This window comes from Echinops telfairi, unplaced genomic scaffold, assembly GCF_000313985.2.
Source record: "Echinops telfairi isolate 266 unplaced genomic scaffold, ASM31398v2 ScPeMD7_29;HRSCAF=101, whole genome shotgun sequence".
Taxonomy (NCBI): Eukaryota; Metazoa; Chordata; class Mammalia; order Afrosoricida; family Tenrecidae; genus Echinops; species Echinops telfairi.
In genome coordinates, this window is record NW_022103926.1 from 9,356,885 (window position 1) to 9,375,532 (window position 18,648).

An 18,648-nucleotide genomic window follows, 5' to 3' on the forward strand; every position below is an offset into this window, starting at 1 on the left:
CAACCTCCATGAAATAACTGATTCCACAGTTTCATCCATTTTTCTTTGTTCAAATCCCTGTGCTGTCTCCCCACATGGGCTCCGTCTTCATCATGCATCCCCAAGGAGATGCCCCATTCTCAACCTTCATCCCCATCAGGCTGCTGGGGCTCTCCTTGCAACACAAGGACTTTCATCTTTTCTTTGGTCTTTGAATTAAATTGTTTCCTGATGTTAGAGATGAGGAAACACAAGAGCACATCTGATTTTTTTATATAAACAAATGGATGTTTTGCAATGTTCAGATTGCCAGAAGAACAAACAAATCCATCTTAGAAGAAGTACAGCCAGCCCTGCTCCTTAGAAGCGAGGATGGCAAGACTTCATTTTCACACCTCCTTTGTACATGTTCTCAGGAGGGACCCACCCATGGGCAAAGACATCATGCTTGTTTGGTAAAGTAGTGGAGCAAAAAAGAAGACCTTTGACAAGTTGGATGGGCACAGTGGCTACAACAATGAACTCACACATAGTTGCGAGAATGGCTTGGGAGGAGGGAAGGGACGGCCCAAACAATTAAAATATTCTGTAATCCTTTGGGACTAAACACATTATAGTTGTATATTGATACCTTGCAGTCTGTTAACGTTCTCACAGTAACAGCAAAGGATTGGATGGCCAGATAATTGGAAAACTAGCAGTTATTTGTGTGTCAAGGGGAAGTTAGAAGTTGGAGGGGGTTTTGTGTGTGGGTTGTTCGTTTAAATTGTGTCTTGAGTATGAGGAGTAGGGTATTTGAGCTTCAGGAATGAATTTGACTCCTGGGAGGGGGAAGATTGGCATTGCTTCCAGGCCTGGGGAAGATGACAGAAAAGCAGGAAGGGAGGTCTGAGTAACAGAAGGGAGCTGCACACATGGATGGAGGATGTGACAGGGAGACCAGCAGGGGGCCTCCTGGATATTGGCTAGCAGCCCCACCAGAACGGTTTTGACACGTACCCTGTGACAGTACTGTGGACTAGTCCGTCATGGAAGGTAGAGAACTACCCCTTTTCATGTCTTGTAGCCTGTAGATTGTTATGGCTGCCCGTCCGGTTGTTGGGACGGTGACACAACTGCATTTGCTGAGTTGTCAGCACAGCATTTGCCACTTAGTAGTGGTGACAGCTGCTTCCTGTCACTTTTATTGCTGTTGCCACATTCCTTTTGCTTCTGTTTTGTTCTCAACTTGGTCAGCGTCTCTCAGAATGTCTTTCATTTTTCTCTCTCAGATCTGCGACTTTGGCCTGGCCCGTGTTGCAGACCCAGATCACGACCACACTGGCTTCCTGACAGAGTACGTGGCCACACGCTGGTACCGGGCTCCAGAAATCATGTTGAATTCCAAGGTAAGGACCAAGCTTGCATGGAATGAAAACAATGTGGTAATCAGTCCTGCTCCTGTTGGCCTCTGTTTCAGCTTGGGTCTCAGCTTGGTTCGTCTTGCAGGCCCAGGTCTGTGTCTGTGTGTGCTTGCGGAGAATCTAGTTGCACATCATAGAACTTTCAGACCCTGGCCTATAGCCTTCCCCCACCCCAGATGAAGTAGAACTGGAGGGATGGGTGCTGCCTCTGTGTGCCAGCTCTTGTCATTGTGATAGAAAGTAGTCTGTGCCCACCCTCACAAGTCCACTATCCACTCAGTCTCCTTGGTGGCAGTTTGCAACACCTCCAGGAGCCACTGGGTTTAAGCTAGAAGTTATCTGGGCTGTGTATGTATCGCTGTGAGCAGGGACCAGATCTACTCTATAGAGATCAGATTTATCTGAGATGGAAAAATGTAGAATGTTATAAAATGTAGCAATATTATAGTATACTATACTGGGACAGAACAAAGGCGTGGAAAGAAGAGATGCTGTCCAGTGTCCTTTATAGCACCTCTGGGAATTTTGTGATAGTCCGCTTCCAAATGAAACCAGTATCTTTGTTTTTTTTGAAACCAGTATCTTTTTTAAGAGTTTGTTTTGGTCGCATACAAGCTGTTCTAACATGTTGTGTGTCTTTGTTACAAGGAATGATCAAAAACATATATAAAAGTGTACACACACACACACCAAAAAAACAAAAAAGTATGACGCCTTGGATAGGTTTCTGGATACTGAGATTCAGTATTTTTAGTACTTCGTTTGCTCTGGCAAATAATACATGAAGAACGTCTCAAAAGTGGGAAGTGAAGTGAGCCTGACTGTACTTCCTAGATTCAGCAACTCTTTTCCATCCACTCTGATGTAGCTTGAGGTACATGAGGTTGGCAGTGAAAAGAGACATGGCTTATGGACAGTGCTGCAAGGCCTCGTTGACACCTGGCCTTCACCCTCCACCCTCCCTTTATGAGTCTACCACTTTCTGTACAATAGTTGCTTGCTTTTGTGAGGAAATGAAGTTATTTGAAGTCATTATTCATGGTATGCCCTTCATTTATTCAGTTTAGTTATGCAAACAATAAAATTCCTTGATCAAGAAGAGTTTGGTGTGACAGATGTCTCAAAGAAAAGGAGCTATGTTGATTCTCTTTCATGTTACAAATAATTGCACACAGCAGGTGCTTTCTCCAGAGTGGCCTTATGACAACCACCCCAGCACTCAGCTGGCGCATGTACGGCACGGACTCCGTCTTCCAACACAGTGTCTCCTTTCCCCAGCGAAAGGAGCACACAGCTCAGGACTGCTTGCAGATCTGCTTATCAAAATTGAGACTTAATCCTTTTTAAAATTTGTAACATCACTAGCCTGAAAATGTCAATCTGGTAATGTATTCAGATTTTTACTTTTCCTTAATCTGGTCAACCCCTTGGAAGAATTGCGATACAATGCACACCGTTCCCTAGATTCACAAGGAGTTAATCTCTTGCCTTCTTTCCCTCTCTTTCTATCAGGCCCTGCTTTCTCCTCCTCCTTCCCTCTCCTCGCGTTGCCTCTCTTCTGTTTCTCTCCTGTTGTCTGGTACTCTTAGCATCCTGGGACAGTGAGGATTTAAGGACCTTCTCAAGATACATCCCAGATGTCCCCACATAGTTCATCTAGCCCAAAATTAAGTCCTGACACTGTAGCCAGTATGCGAGCATTATGTTCATCTATTCAGACCTTTTGGTCAACTCCCATGTAGGGCGGCCCTCCCACCCCCCATCTCCTCTCCATGGCATCAACACTTGCCAGAGTACAGACTGCTGTTTCACAGAATGGTTCACACTCCGGATTCCTCATGCTTTCTCAAGACGAGATTCAGACCTCTTCCATCAAGAACGCCACAGATCCTAGACACCCTGGGTATGCGTGCCTGGCTCTCTAGCAGGCTTTCCACCCCATCATCCTACACCTCCAGATGGCCCCAGTCTGAGTCAGTGATGAGACTGGGGACTGCAAAATTATGTGGGTTTTTTTTTTTACCCGTTACTCCTCTTAACAGTTCTCAACTGACATTCTATGAAGAAAGTCATTTTATAACAATCCATACATTAATTGTATCAAGCACATTTGTACATATTTTGCCATCATCATTTGAAAACATTTTCTTTCTACTTGAACCCTTGATATCAGCTTCTTTTTTTCCCTTCAGCTCCCCACCCTCTGGAACCCTTGATAAATTATAATTATTTTCATATCTTACACCATTCACTGTCTCTCCTCACCCATGTTTGTTGTTCATCCCCAGGGGGTGGGGTTATATGTTGATCATTGCTATCTGTTACCCCTTTCTTCCCCCACTTTCCACCTACCTTCATGGTTTAACTACTCCCATTACTGTACCTGAGGAGTTTATCTGTCCTGGTTTCTGTGTGTAGAGAGCTTATACTCTGGTCTAACCATATTTGTAAGGTAGAACTGGGGTCATGATAATGGAGTGGGGGAGGTGAAGCATTAAAGAACTAGAAGAATGTTGTGTGTTTCATCAGTACTATACTGCACTCTGGCTGACTTATCCCTTGTGGCCCTATTGTGAGGGATGTCCAATTGTCTATAGATGGGCTTTGGGTCTCCACTCCAGCCCCGTTCATTCACATCAATATGGTTGTTTTGAGTCTTCTGATGCCTGATCCTGTCGATACCTTGTGATCACACAAGTTGGTGTACTTCTTCCATGTGGGCTTTGCTGCTTCCCTGTTAGATGGCCACTTGTTTATCTTCAAGCCTTTAAGACTCCAGATTCTATATATTTTGATAGTCGGGCACCATCAGCTTTCTTTGCCACATTTGCTTATGGACCCGTTTTGTCTTCATTGATCATCACAAAAAAAAGTGTCCTTGCAACAAGTGATCCACATCAGTGGTGAGGAGGGTGTAGGAGACCTAGTAGGGCGTGATCAAGGGCAATGTAACTGAGAGGAATTACTGAAACCCAAATGAAGACTGAGCATGATATTGGGACAAGAGAAAAGTAAAAGGAAATAGAGGAAAGAGCCAGGAGGCAAAGGGCATTTATTATAGAGGTCTAAATAAAGGCATGTACATATGTAAATATATATATAAGGATGGGGAAATAGATTTATGTGCCTATATTTATAGGTTTAGTATTAAGGTAGCAGATGGACATTAGGCCTCCACTCAAGTACTCCCTCAATGCAAGAATACTTTGTTCTCTTAAACTGGCATTCCATGATGCTCACCTTCCCAACACAATCACTGAAGACAAAGCAGGTGCACAAGCAAATGTGGTGAAGAAAGCTGATGGAGGCCGGCTATCAAAAGATATAGTATCTAAGGCAGGGATCCGCAAACTATGGCCCTTGGGCCACATGTGGCCCCCCGAGGACATTAATCCTGCCCTCCGGGTGTTTTTGCCCCGTTTGTTTCTTTTCTTCAAAATAAGATATGTGCAGTGTGCATAGGAATTTGTTCATCTTTTTTTTTTAAACTATAGTCCGGCCCTCCAATGAGTTTGAGGGACAGCGAACTGGCCCCCTGTTTAAGAAGTTTGAGGACCCCTGATCTAGGGTGTTAAAGACTTAAAGGTAAACAAGCGGCCATCTAGCTCAGAAGCAACAAAGCCCACATGGAGGAAGCACACCAGCCTATGTGCTCACGAGGTGCCGAAGGGATCAGTTATCAGGCATCAAAGAACAAAAAAATCATATCATTGTGTGTTCATATCCCCAGTATGATCATTGAAGACAATATGTAAGCAAATGTGTATAAGCAAATGTGGGGAAGAAAGCTGATGGTGCCCAGCTATCAAAAGATATAGCATCCGAGGTCTTAAAGGCTTGAAAGTAAACAAGTGGCTATCTAGCTCAAGCAACAAAGCCCACATGGAAGAAGCACACCAGCTTGTGCAATCACGAGGTGTCGAAGGGATGAGATACCAAGCATCAAAGAACAAAAATCATATTGTGAATGAGGGGGAGTGCGGAGTGGGGACCCAAAGCCCATCTGTAGGCAACTGAACATCCCCTTACAGAAGGATTGCGCGGAGGAGACGAGCCAGTCAGCGTGCAGTGTAGCAACGATGAAACCCAACTTTCCTCTAGTTCCTAAATGCTTCCCACCCACCCCCACTATCATGACCCCAATTCTACCTTTCAAATCTGGCTAGACCAGAGGATGTACAGATAGGAACTGGAACCACAGAGAATCCAGACAGATCATCCCTTCAGGACCAGTGCTGAGAATGGCGATACGAGAGGGTGGGGTAGAAAGGGGGAACCGATTACAGGGATCCACATATAACCTCCCTGGGGGGACGGACAACAGAAAAGTGGGTGAAGGGAGACGTCGGACAGTGTTAGGATATGACAAAATAATTTATAAAATATCAAGGGTTCATGGGGGGGGGATGAGCTGATGTCAGCGGCTTACATGGAGAGCAAATGTTTTGAGAATGATGAGGGTAACGAATGTACAAATGTGCTTTATACAATTGATGTATGTATGGATTGTGATGAGTTGTAGAAGCCCCCAATAAAATGATTAATTTTTTTTAAAGTGTCCTTGCTTCGAAAGAATACTTGAGTAGAGGCCCAGTGTCTGTCTACTACCTTAATACTTCTACATATGTATATAAACCTATAGGCCTATATTTATACCTCTATAAATGTCTTTTGTCACTTTTTATTGAGAAAAACAGCAATGTTTTACATTTTTGCAATCTGGTTTAATAGAATCATTTGGATTCTCATATTTGTTTATTCCTTCAGTCAGGTACATTATTTTGGTTGAAGGTAATGATGAACTTGTGTCCCACAGAGACTGGTAGTTGGAAAGAAAGGGACACTTCAGTAGTCTTCTCAGCAGTACAGGCTGTTCTTCTTTCATACAACACCCAGACCCAGCAGGTGGTAGTTTTTTTAGGATTAATTGTTGTGTAGACTCTGAGACTATGGCAGTGAACCTTTTGTTCTTGGCTTTATTAAAATCTCCCTGGTGCTTCTCTCCAGGCATAATTTTGTAACATCAGGCACTTATCACCTGGAACATACTGGTTTATCGGGTAATGTTGATCTTCCAAATGTGGTCACATTTCATCTGCAATAGTATCACTTATCGTGTAGCCTCTTGGAAAATCCCCTGTATACTTGAGAACATGAATGGAGGAATCAATGCTACCTTTTGTTATGGTAGGAAGGGCTCTTTAGGGATGCATTAAAGTCTCTAGAACACACACACACACACACACACAAGGACTCTTCTGTAACTTTTACCTCCTATCTTCGTCCTTTTACTCTATCTGGTGTGTTGTTTTCTCTATAGATGTAGTTGTGTCTTGTTCGCTGAGATACTCAGGAGTAACCTGTACGTGTGCCCTTAAGTAGTTCCACGTTTTGTTCCTGGGGAGAGTGGTTTGGCATCTTCTAGAGCACATTTGACAGTGTCTGCAGACATTTTCGTGGTTGTCACGACAAGCCACACAACGTACAGGATAGCAGCTCTACAACAAAAGACCTTTTCTGGCTCAAAATAGTAGTACTGAGGTTGAAAATTTAAACCCAAGAACAAGGACATCCTCCGACGGGGCCAGGGCTGTAGGACAGCAGTCCAGAACAGGGTACTATCTAATGCATAATTCACATTTAAATTTTGGATATGGTCACAAAAATAACCTTTTAAACTTTTTTCCCTCCTGATTTCAGATCAAACAGTATCATGTCATTTAATTATCTTGTTTTTTAGCTTTGGGTGAGGTAAAAGATTTGCTCTCAACTACAAACTTAGAGGTTTGCGGTTCACTGGAGATCCCCCTGCAGAGGGGTCTCGGGGAGGAGACGAGTCAATCAGGGTGCGATGTAGCAACGATGAGAAATACAACTTTCCTCCAGTTCCTAAATGCTTCCTCCCCGCTCCAACTACCATGACTCAAATTCGACCTTGCAAGTTTGGCTAGACCAGAGGAGGTACACTGGTACAGATAGGAACTGCAAATCCAGGGAATCCAGGGCAATGAGCCCTACAGGACCAGTGGTGGGAGTGGCGAAACAGGGAGGGTAGAGGGAGAGTGGGTAGGAAAGAGGGAACCGATTACAAGTAACTATATGTGACCTCCTCCCTGGGGGATGGACAACAGAAAAGTGGGTGAAGGGAGACATCAGACAGGGCAAGATATGACAAAATGCCAATTTATAAACTATTAAGGGCTCATGAGGGAGTGGGGAGCGGGGAGGTAGGGGAAAACTGAGGACCTAATGTCGGGGGTTTAAGTGGAGAGAAAATGTTTTGAGAATGGTGTACAAATGCGCTGTACACAATTGATGTGTGTATGGATTGCGATAACAGTTGTATGAGCCCCTAATAAAATGTTTAAAAAAAAAAAGATAGAAGAAATACAGAGTAATTTTCAAAAAAAAAAAAAAGTTTGCGGTTCAAGCCTATCCATTGGCACCAAGAAAGAAAGGCGAAAGGCCTAATGCTTGGATTTCATAAAAATTACAGCTAAGAAAACCCTGGGAAGCCGTTTTACTCACTGTCCAGTACAAGGGCACTCTAAGAGTTGTAATCAGCTCAACAGCAGCTGGATAGCTTTGCTTTGCTTTTGGGATGTTAATCTGTGGTAATACCTGCCACCCACAAGCTCTTTAGTTCAAAACCACTAACTGCTTCTTGGGAGAAAAGTGTATTAGAGACTTGTTTGTGTTGTTTATAAAAGGCATTTGTTGTGAAAAAGTCATTCTTGCAAAATTCTTTCATGCAATCTCCAGCTTCAAGTCTATCACCAAGGCAATGTTTTCCAACTAGTGCTGCTTCCTCTTTGTTTCCAACTCTCACATTCCTGTAATTACCAATCCATCTTGATTGCATGTTTGCTCAATTTCAGACTGAAGATGGTGGTAGAATTTTTTAGTTTCTTCATCAGTAGCATTAGTGGTTGGTGTGTTAAGTTGAATAATAGTTGTATTAAATGGATTTCCTTGTATGCAGATGGATACCATGCTGTCACAGACAGAATTATACTTGATTAATAGGTCTTTATATGTCTTTTATGACAATGACAATAAATGTGACACTGTTCTTAAATTTGCCATTTCCAGTGCAGCAAACGATATGATTATTTGGCTCAAAATGGTCACTACCAGTCCATTTCAGCTCACGAATACCTAGGATAGTGATCTTTATGCATTCCATTTGTTCCCTTACTGCATATCAGAAGTCCCATTGGTGCCTGTCAGTGTTGGTGATGTCCACCTTGAGCTTTTGGTCACGATGGCATCCCCCGGACTTTGCCATAAGCTTACCATTTCACACTTTCTCATTAATAATAATTATTTTGGGGGTGATATTTTTGAGACTGTTACAGTATCCTCTCTAACAAAGGTTTATCCACTAGTTTTATTATTCATTGACTAATGAAAACGCACTCCCTCTGTATTTTAACTATCTCTGTTGATGATTTAGTCATGATTAATTTATTTAGTGGATTAAACCATTCCTCTCACATAAGAATCAGTGATCAGATTGTCCCCATATTGGCTGCTGGGAATGGCTCTGAAAAGGTGGGGTGACTATTGAGCCTGCCTTAGATTCTGATATTAGATGCCCCCGACTCTTAAGTTGCTTTCCCCATGGCAGACCTGGGCGGCTCTCTCTCTCACTCTCCAAGGAGCCTGGTTCCTCTTAGTAAATTCTTTTGTCATGTGTTGTAAAATTTACCCTTTATTTAATGTTGACCCAGAGCATCTGAATATTTCAGATTTCAAGATTTTGGAGGGATTATTTTAAAAATTCATCCTTACCTTATCATAGCTATATATATATATATATATATAAAATTAGTGATTCTTGGTGGAAGTGGTGGTGGTGGTGGTGGAGGAGGAGGTGGAGGTGATTGAGTTGATTCCAACTTATAGGGACCCTGTGTACTGTGAGCCATCCTTACAGTTGTTATGCTCAAACCCATCGTTGCATCTGCTGTGTCAATCCATCTTGTCAAGGATCTTCCTCTTTTGCACTGCCCAGCTACGTGACCAAGCTTGGTGTCCTTTTTCAAGAACTGATCTCCTGATAAAATGTCCAGCAGCCGTGAGACAGTCTCGCCGCTATCTTGTTTCTAAGGAGCCTTCCGGCTCTACTTCTTCTAAGACAAATCTATTTGTTCTTTTGGTAGTCCAATATTCTTCAACAGCACCATAATTCAAATGCATTGGTGATTCTTTGATCGGTTACCTTTTGGTCCAGTTGTGAGGATTTTTTTTAATAAATCATTTTATTGGAGCTCTGACAGCTCTTCTAACAATCCATGCATCACTTGTATCAAGCCCATTTGTACATGTTGCCATCATCATTTTCTTTATTTTTTTAAATAGCTGCTCACATTTACTAAACAGTTAGGTTCTAACATCTTCATGTTTAAGCCTCACAGTACTTTGCCTCTATTTCAAGATGCAAAGCTTGAGCTCTTTGAGGGGTTAAGAAATTTGCCAAAAGTCACAAGGCATTTTAAATGGCATAGGAGCAATTCTAACTCAAGTGCACCAGATCCTAATCCTGCACTCCCAACGATTACAAAATAGCTATTCTAAAGATTGGGGCGGGCTTTATGCAGAAAAGTGCAGTTAAAACTTATGGTAGTTTTGAAGAGTAAGCAGCAGTTGGTTGAAAATTGGGGAGGCTGGACAGTGGGAACGAGTCGTTCCAGGTTAGAGGAACAGCTTGCTTCACTGGGCTCTTCAGCATGGTTCAGTGCAGTGGGAGGAGCCGAGCTGGGACAGGGAGGGTGGGTAACCAGGCTGCTCACGGAATAGGCTGAGTACCTAGACTGCTTTCTCAAGGACACCCACTTGCCAGGCGAAGGCTCACTAGAGCTTCTGCTACAGCTGCGTCTCTTCTACTGTAGCCTTCTCTGCCCAGCTTCCTCAGCCAGTTCCCACATTAGGAGCCCTTGGAGGGCACGAACCCCCACAAAAATGCTGATAATGGGAAACCTCCCTTTTCAGTCCCCATCTCATTTCCAGATCCAAAACCACTTGGCTGGGGCTATGAACTTCCTACACCAGGTTCTGGAGTATCACGATTCAGTCCAGGGGCCAAATTTATGGGTAAGGGACCCAGGAATCCAACCCCTTGTCTCAGCTCTACCTGCCCACAAGGTGTATAACCTGGCCCTCCCTTAAACTATCCCTCCAGGGGCAGTTCCAAATTACCCATCACCATCATCATTTTCAAAACATTTTCTTTCTACTTAATCCCTTAGTATCAGCTTCTCTTTTTCCCCCCTCCCTCTCCCACCCTCGTGACCCTTTGATAAATTATAAATTATTATTTTCATATCTCTTGTTAGGGTTTTTGTTTTGTTTTATTTTACATTAAGTTGTAATCCATCTTTTAAGGCTTAAGTCTTTGCTCTTCATAAGCACATTCTTCAAGCTCTTTTGCTTCAAACAAGGTTGTGTCATCTGCATATTGAAGGTTGTTACCATTGTGAAGGTTGATTCTTAACTCATTTTTCCCAGAAAAACTTCACTATATTTAACCCTAAACTTAAACAACCTTGAAGGAAGAAGTACAACCGGGCTTTCTTGAATGGCCCAGGATCTTAATGCCAAATTGGGGTTATTTGTTTGTCCTTGATACTGATAAGTATTTTGGAATTAGAGCACCAAATTTCCTGTCAGATTGGGAAGGCCTGTTTGTGTGTCGTGTAGCACTGATGTCGTGTGTGGTCTTTGATCTTGGCAGGGCTATACCAAGTCCATTGATATCTGGTCCGTCGGCTGTATCCTGGCAGAGATGCTCTCCAACAGACCCATCTTCCCGGGGAAGCACTATCTGGACCAGCTCAACCACATTCTGGGTAAGCTTCTCAACCCCTTGGGGCTTCTTAGTCATTGGGATTGTCTACCCAACGCTTCTAAGAGCGTCACCCTGTGAAATTAACAGGTGTTCTAATGACTCTTCATCTAGGATAGGCATGAATGTTTGTTTAACCTTCCTCAACTTAAAGATGTTAAAAACCTTATGAAAAGATGTTAAAGAAAGTCAGCATTGGAGGTGGTGAGAAGACCACCACTGAGGGTGTGCAGTAGGCTTACCTCGGCCTTGATAATACCTAACAGCTAATTATTTTATCTGACAGGTATTCTTGGATCCCCATCCCAGGAAGACCTGAATTGTATAATAAATTTAAAAGCTAGAAACTATTTGCTTTCTCTTCCGCACAAAAATAAGGTGCCATGGAACAGGCTGTTCCCAAATGCTGATTCCAAAGGTGAGTGTGAGTTCATTCCATATTCTTTTGAATCAGAATCACTTGATTGTTGAGTTCGTTGCGTTGTGAGGTGACCGGGCCTGAAATTTAGCCTGTGGCTCGTTCAGTCCTGAAGAGAGAGCGCTTTCCTTTGTGCTCACTGTGGCTTCCTTTTCTCTCTCTGCTTTGGAGCACTCTGTAAGCCACCCTCTCGTGCTGCTCCTTTTGCTTTCTTTACTGCTCAGTAACTTTAATGAAGTTCACCTGTATAAGGTTCTGAAATCTTAGGTGCCAGCAACACAGAAATTGATCATTTTAAAAGTCAGGTTCATTGAAAGATATTTTACACAGAGTAAAATACATCCTTGGGTGTCTACGCCCCAAGAGCTCCCTCTCCCATCTTAGCAGTCACCAATCTGATTTGATTCCCACCCCTCTGGGTGTGCATGTGGGATCACACGCCACTCGTAGCCTCAATTTGCTTCCTTTCACTCGGCATCATAACACATTTGGAGTTCATCCATGTTGTTGTGGACAGTTGACTCCAGATGGAAAAGAACCCTAAAGCCAAAAACTACTTCATGCAGAGAAGAAAATAGGAAAACATGTTTGTACAATCAGTAAGGAGAAAATTTCTTAATTATGACATCAGAACGCACAAGGCATAAAAGGAAAAGGTGATAAAAATGAGTTTTAGTGTGTGATTTTAATATTAATGCGGTTAGATAATTGTACTAGCCTTTATTTCTATTTTCTATGGAGCAAATGCCTTTGACTATTTTTTTAAAACTTGGTACTATGATAAAAGTGGGGTAGGCAGCATATTGGCATTTCTCAAACAAGCTCACACCCTAACCTCTAGAACTGCAGAGAATTTACCATATATACTGAGTATAAACCAAGTTTTTCAGCACATTTACAATGCCGTTTTTGTGGTAAAAGTAGTTGCCCTGGCAGATATTCGGGTCTGCTTAGAGTAGAGTATATATGGTAAGTTACATGGTAAGTAAGGAGTTAGGGTAGCCAAACTACTGCCTTTAAAATAGATTATCCTGAATTAGGAAATGGGTCCACTGTATTCCCATTGCAATCTCCTTACCAGAGGAGAGGTCAAACAGCCTGTTGCTTGCCCTTATAGATCTTGCTCAGTCCATACCTTGCATACCTGCAGGCATATGTGTGTTTTTACCCAAAACGTACTTGTCATTTATATCTTTTTTTTCTAACAGTTTTATTGGCCTGTAATATGAACGCCTTTCTTGCCAGTATGTAGATCTGGCTGATCCTTAATGGCATTTATCACACTATGATGTTAAATGTGCCTTCTGAGCTGCTCAGAGTCAAGATTCAGGAACACTGGGGGGCAGATTGGGCGAGGGAGGGGATAAGGGGGAACTGATATCCAGGAGTTCAAGAAGAAAGAAAATATTTTGAAACTGACTGTGGTAGCAATTGTTCACTACTGCTTGATGTGATTGAACTATGCAATGTTATGATCCCTGTAAGAGCTCCCAATAAAATGACCCCCCCCCCAAAAAAAAAAAAAGATTCAGGAACATTGGATTGCTTCGTGTTTTGTTTCAGTTGAACCTAGGAGGGCTGTCTTCTAAAACGGATGATTTGAAGGTACTAACTGGTCTTGTAGAGAATTTGGAAATACAGAAAGAATAGGGACAAGAATAAGAATTACTCTTTATTATTAGAATTCCAAAGTAAAAACATTGATGTTTTGCTAGAGCAGTGTGTACACAATTTTTGCCTTATCTAGATTTACTTATATAGTTCTAGAATTCAACCTTCATTGTGAGGGGCCATGATGGTGCTGTGGGTTAAGCATTGGCCAGGAAAGATGAGGAAGTCCAAAGTTAAGCTCCAATAAAGGTTGAGTCTCAGGAACTCATGAGACGAGTTCTACTCCATTCTGTCAGGTCACTGTGAATTAATCTCAATGGATGTTTTTATTGCAGAATTTTTCACATAGAACTTTATATATGTGAATCATGGTTGCATGCTACTGGTTAGACTGACTTGTGCACAAGCATGTTATAAAGGTACTTCAATAACAAGTAGGAACCCTGTTGGTACAGTGGTTAAAGGGCTCTGCTGCTAACCATTTGGTGGATGGTTCAAACCCACCAGCTGTTCTATAGAAGAGGATATGCATAACAACTACATATTTAAGACTTCTTGGTCAGTAGATGTCCTTCTATTCTTTTCCCTGGTCTGTGGGTAGCTCGCCATCATCTCGGAGTTGGTACTTTCATCTCCTTAGGTTAAGGTCATGAACTTGACATTGGCTCAATGAGATAATAGTTAACAGTATTAAAATGCTGAATGTTAATATGTAAAAATATGTTTGATTTCTTTGTGCTTACTCGGGCTACAAAGAACATTTCTGCTTTCTCTAAAACAATAAATAATGCTATTTTGTCAGATGGACATGATGTGACTTGGACATGCTGCATTAGGTGGGAGCATACTGCTTGCTTACTATGTGTAAGGGTAGGGGCGTAGGTCTCATCATACTTGGTTTCCACAGCTGCCTTTATTTAAACGATTGTCACAAAGATCAGTAAATCCGATGACAGAACTTCCAAAATCCAAATGCACATTATTTTTAGTTATAGCCACCAATAATACAAAGATTTATTGACAAGATCTGGCAGTCATTTCCTTGTTTGATGTCACACAGTTTCACAGCAACTTGAAGAAGTTGAATTTTTTTTAATGTGTCTTGAACTCACAAAAACCGCTGAGCTACTCTGCTGCCTAAAACTCTGTTTCAGAGCTAGAAAGGTCTGTTTCCAAGTAGCAAAGAAGATATGGAAAACGTTACTTAATTCTGGCAGCAGAATCCTGCAGTGATGGAAATGTTTCTAAACATCCATTCTCTAAGTGTCCTCCTCAACGCTGCGTTCTTCCACAGGCAATTTACTTAGCTTCACACTTGGTTTTGACAGGGTCTGTTTCTGATAGAATGCTTCAAGGAGGGGCTTAGGTGCCAGGTGAGGGGCCCTCTGTGAGCACAAGAGGAAGTGCTGCCACCTCCCTGCCATTCCCTGCCCACAGCACTCAGAGTTTGCCTTTATGTTCACTCTGGTTTTTGTAAGACCATATATACTTTATATACATATATAACCCAAATTTGCTGTTTTAATCATTGTAAAGCCTACGGTTTGTTGATAACTACATCGATTATGTTGTGCTACCATCCCCACTCTCCATCTCCAAAATTTTCCATCACCACAAATGCTTATTGCCGAGTCCCTTGCGTGGATTGTCCGCTGTTGTCTCCAAAGGGGTCTGGACTCTAGTGTGAGGAAGGAAAGCTTGTTACTCAGCAGATGGTGTTGTGAGCACTGAGAAGCTGTTCGGAAGAAAACCAGTTTAGATCATCACTCACAGCAAAATGAATTTCAAAGAAGTGGTGTGAAATGCTGCCAGCCTTTTTAAGCTAGTAGCCACATACTTAACTGTTTGCTCTACCAGGGCTTTTTAAAAGGTATATTATAAATATTATGAAAAGTACTACATGCAAAGGTTTTAATAGCCTGGAGGATACTAATGAGCAGCATTCATTGGAGGAAATAATACAGCATTTGTAATGTATGTAATTTTTTCACTAGGTAAAATAAACTTTGTAGGAACACTGAACAGAATTTGTCCAGTGTAGCAGTGGAGAAGCTATAGAGCGGGGAGGGAACTCGAGTGGGTCATTCACACAGATTAGAGGGCAGGGCTGAGGAAGCAGGAATTTGAAGCTGTTCCTGTACCCCGTAAAAGAACTTACTGCCAACTGTCTGAGGCTTAGAGAGAGCACTGTATTGATTTTCATAATTGGATTTCAGGTCACAGCCACTTTGACCTGAATTTGGAGTATTTGCTGTTTTGTGCTTCTTTGAACTTTGTTATCGATTCTGAGTAAAATTACATCTCACCCTTATTTTGATTTGCATCTTATGACTAGTGTGACCTAGAGCATTTCTTCCTACTTTGTTGCCCACCTGAATGTTGTCCTTGGTGAATTGTCATGTCCTCTGCCCTTTTTTGTATTTAATTGAGTTATTCGTTTTTTTCTTGTTCTGATGTTGAAGTTCTCTGTAGACTTTAGATATCAGTCCCTAGTCTGATAAGAGATTGATAGACCATTGCCAAAAAATTTCCCTTGTTATCTGGGCTCTCACTTTTTTTTAGCTCTTGGTAAAATCGTTTGATGCAAACAAGTGTCTTTTTAGGACGGACACACACAAACACACACACACACCATCTGTCTTGTCTTCTCCCCTTTGTGTGTTTCATAGTATTTGATAGTGTATTTAGGCCATATATTAGCATCTGTAAGTTTGTCCTTTTTTTCTTTTTTCTCCCCCCATTGATCATTATGACTTTAGGGTTTACATTTATGTCTCTATTTCATCTTGAGTTTGTTTTGGTATAGTTAGTTATGGGTCCTGTTTCATTCTTCTGCAAATGGAAATTGATTTTTGCCAGCATCATTTATTTAAAGAATCTATTTCTCCTCCATTTAATGTTATTTTGGTCCTTCGTCAAAAATTATTTTTCTATAGTTGTATAGATTTATTTCTGGGTTTGTTATTCTGTTCCATTGATCTGTGTGTTTCTCATTGTACCAGTACCAGGCTGTTTTAACTGCAGTGGTTGTTAGTAGGTTTAGAAAGATTTGGAAAATGAGAAGCTGCCAACTTTGTTGTTCTTTAGTAGTGCTTTGCTTATCCTGGGACTCATTCATTTCCCTGTAATACTTGGTGATCAATTTTTTCATCTCTTTGAAGGATGATGCAGGTATATAGAGCATGCAGATATGTGGGCTAATGACCCATCTGTGTACCTGGGAACCATGGGGAACCTGAGTGGTTCAATCCCCGCTCACCAGCCTCTGTACAGTATGAGAACCCCCCCCCCCAGCCTACCCCGTCTGCTGGTTGCACCAGAACATAAGCTTGTACAACTCTGCTCTGCAGGAGGGGCTCCTACATTGCCCATTGCTGAGCATCTCACACAAAGTTGCCTAGTCAGCCTAGTTTGCTAGTTTACTTGATACCGTGTATATGGATTCAACCTTTTTGTTCTGTGTTCCTTCAGAGATTCAGGGCTTGAGGTTTTTGCAATATCTTTTTTTCCTGTAGATGCTTCATATAGTATGTCAGTCTAGGCTGCCATCTTGCCGGCAGTCCTTCATAACGCTTCTGATTTTGAATTGCAGCTAGTTAACTTCCCTAGTAAATTACGTAATTGTGGCTATTGTCTGTAAGTTCACAGCCATTGCAGTGAATTACTGCACCCAGCAAGAAGTAGAGCATTCCTTGGGATAGATGGTTAGTATCAAAACTGATCAAAGAAAAAATTGGAGGCACATCTGACCTCCACTTCTAAAGAATCCACCAGGAACTGATGGTGATTCTTGCACATACGTACAAAGGGCCTCCAAAAGGTTCATGGATACCTTTAGTGTCCAATAACATTTTCCCAGGAACGTTTGGAAGCCACGTTGTAGTTTAATTGTACGTGGGTTTCCAGGGTGTGGGTGTTTTGTCACACTATCATGACTTACATGTTGCTGGGATGCGGGGAGCTGTGCTACAGTGTCACCTGTACCAGTGAGTTGAATAGGTTTCAACAGTGCATATATTTATAGGTTTAGTATTAAGGTAGCAGGTGGACATTGGGCCTTATATATAAATATATTTACATATGTACATGCCTTTATTTAGACCTCCTTAAATGCCCTTTGCCTCCTGGCTCTTTATTTCCTTTTACTTTACTCTTGTCCCACTATCATGCTCAGCCTTCATTTGGGTTTCAGTAATTCCTCTCAGTTACATTGCCCTTGATCACACCCTACCAGGCCTCCTACACCCTCCTCACCACCGATTTGGATCACTTGTTGTTCCCTTGCCCGTGGGTTTGTTAACACCACTTCCTTTACCCACAGAGTGTTCTTATGATTCTAGCACCTAGGTGAAACTTTTATGCTTAATACGGGCTTGTTTCATCTACATACTTAAAGTCGAAAACAGAAACCACATTGACTGGAGAGGGAGGGCCCCTGACCAAGCAGCAGAGGTTGCTCCTCTAGTCTTACCTTCTTTTCACTGTTCAGTGGCAAACTGACCAGCACACACAGCGTATTCAGCATCTGTGTGAGGAGCTGAACTAGCCCTCCTTTTCACCACTCCTCAAGGAGCTAAGGATGCCAGGGGGTCCTGAGATGAAAGAGGCAGAGCTTTGTGGACAGAATCTCTGGCTGCTCTGTACTAGCATTGAAGGTGAAGGTGACAGGCTGCACTTGCACATCTTAGGCTTCTGCCAGGCAGGCGGGCTGAGCCAAGGGAATGCTGCACACTCCAGTTATGATCTGCTGTGTGGGCTGGGCCAGGATGGGAAGAAGTCCACAAAACCCAGGACAATGGTAAAGTCAGATTTCTTGTTGCTTAGGTCTTTGAAGCTATAGAGAAGTGGACAGCAGAGAGAATCAGGGCCTGGGACCATCCCTGCCTCCTAATTTCCCTTCAAGGAAATGCCTGCAAAGGCTCCTTCTAGGTCTGCACCTCATGCCCCACTGAGTGGTGCCCTGATCACCCGGGGAACAGTGCCAAAGGCAGGAGGGCGGGGTGGGGGGTGGCGGTAGACCAGCCAGCCTCATTCCCCTGCTAGAGCTGTGAGCAGGGCAGAAATAACTGCATAAATGGAGGTTGGAGATTGATGTCTCTGTTGGGATCAGAGGAGAAGCTGTCTTTCTTATAACACTTGTCCTTTGATTTAAAGGTATAGCCTTTAAGGAACTAGCAAGCCTGTTGAAAAAATGCTTAAACTGTAAGTGTACAACTTTGGTAATGTGCTTCCTTGATTAACACCAACAGGTTAGAATCACACCATTCGAAGCTGACTATGACCAGGTTCTCTTGGGCTTTTCCTGATTGAGATGGTATCTGACAGGACAAAAAAAAACAAATGACCTTTAGTGTCCTCTTCAGAAAGCCCCTGGGGAAATGGCTGTGAAC

At 42.4% G+C, this 18,648-nt stretch overlaps 1 protein-coding gene across 1 annotated transcript in view; it reads left to right on the plus strand.

The window, feature by feature from the left end:
* MAPK1 (mitogen-activated protein kinase 1) overlaps positions 1-18,648 on the plus strand; it is a 92,735-nt gene that overhangs the window by 64,024 nt on the left and 10,063 nt on the right. The window contains exons 4-6 of the mRNA XM_004716332.4: positions 1,251-1,367; positions 11,119-11,233; positions 11,516-11,647. Coding sequence (XP_004716389.2) covers positions 1,251-1,367; positions 11,119-11,233; positions 11,516-11,647 — 364 coding nt within the window. The remainder of the gene's footprint in view (positions 1-1,250; positions 1,368-11,118; positions 11,234-11,515; positions 11,648-18,648) is intronic.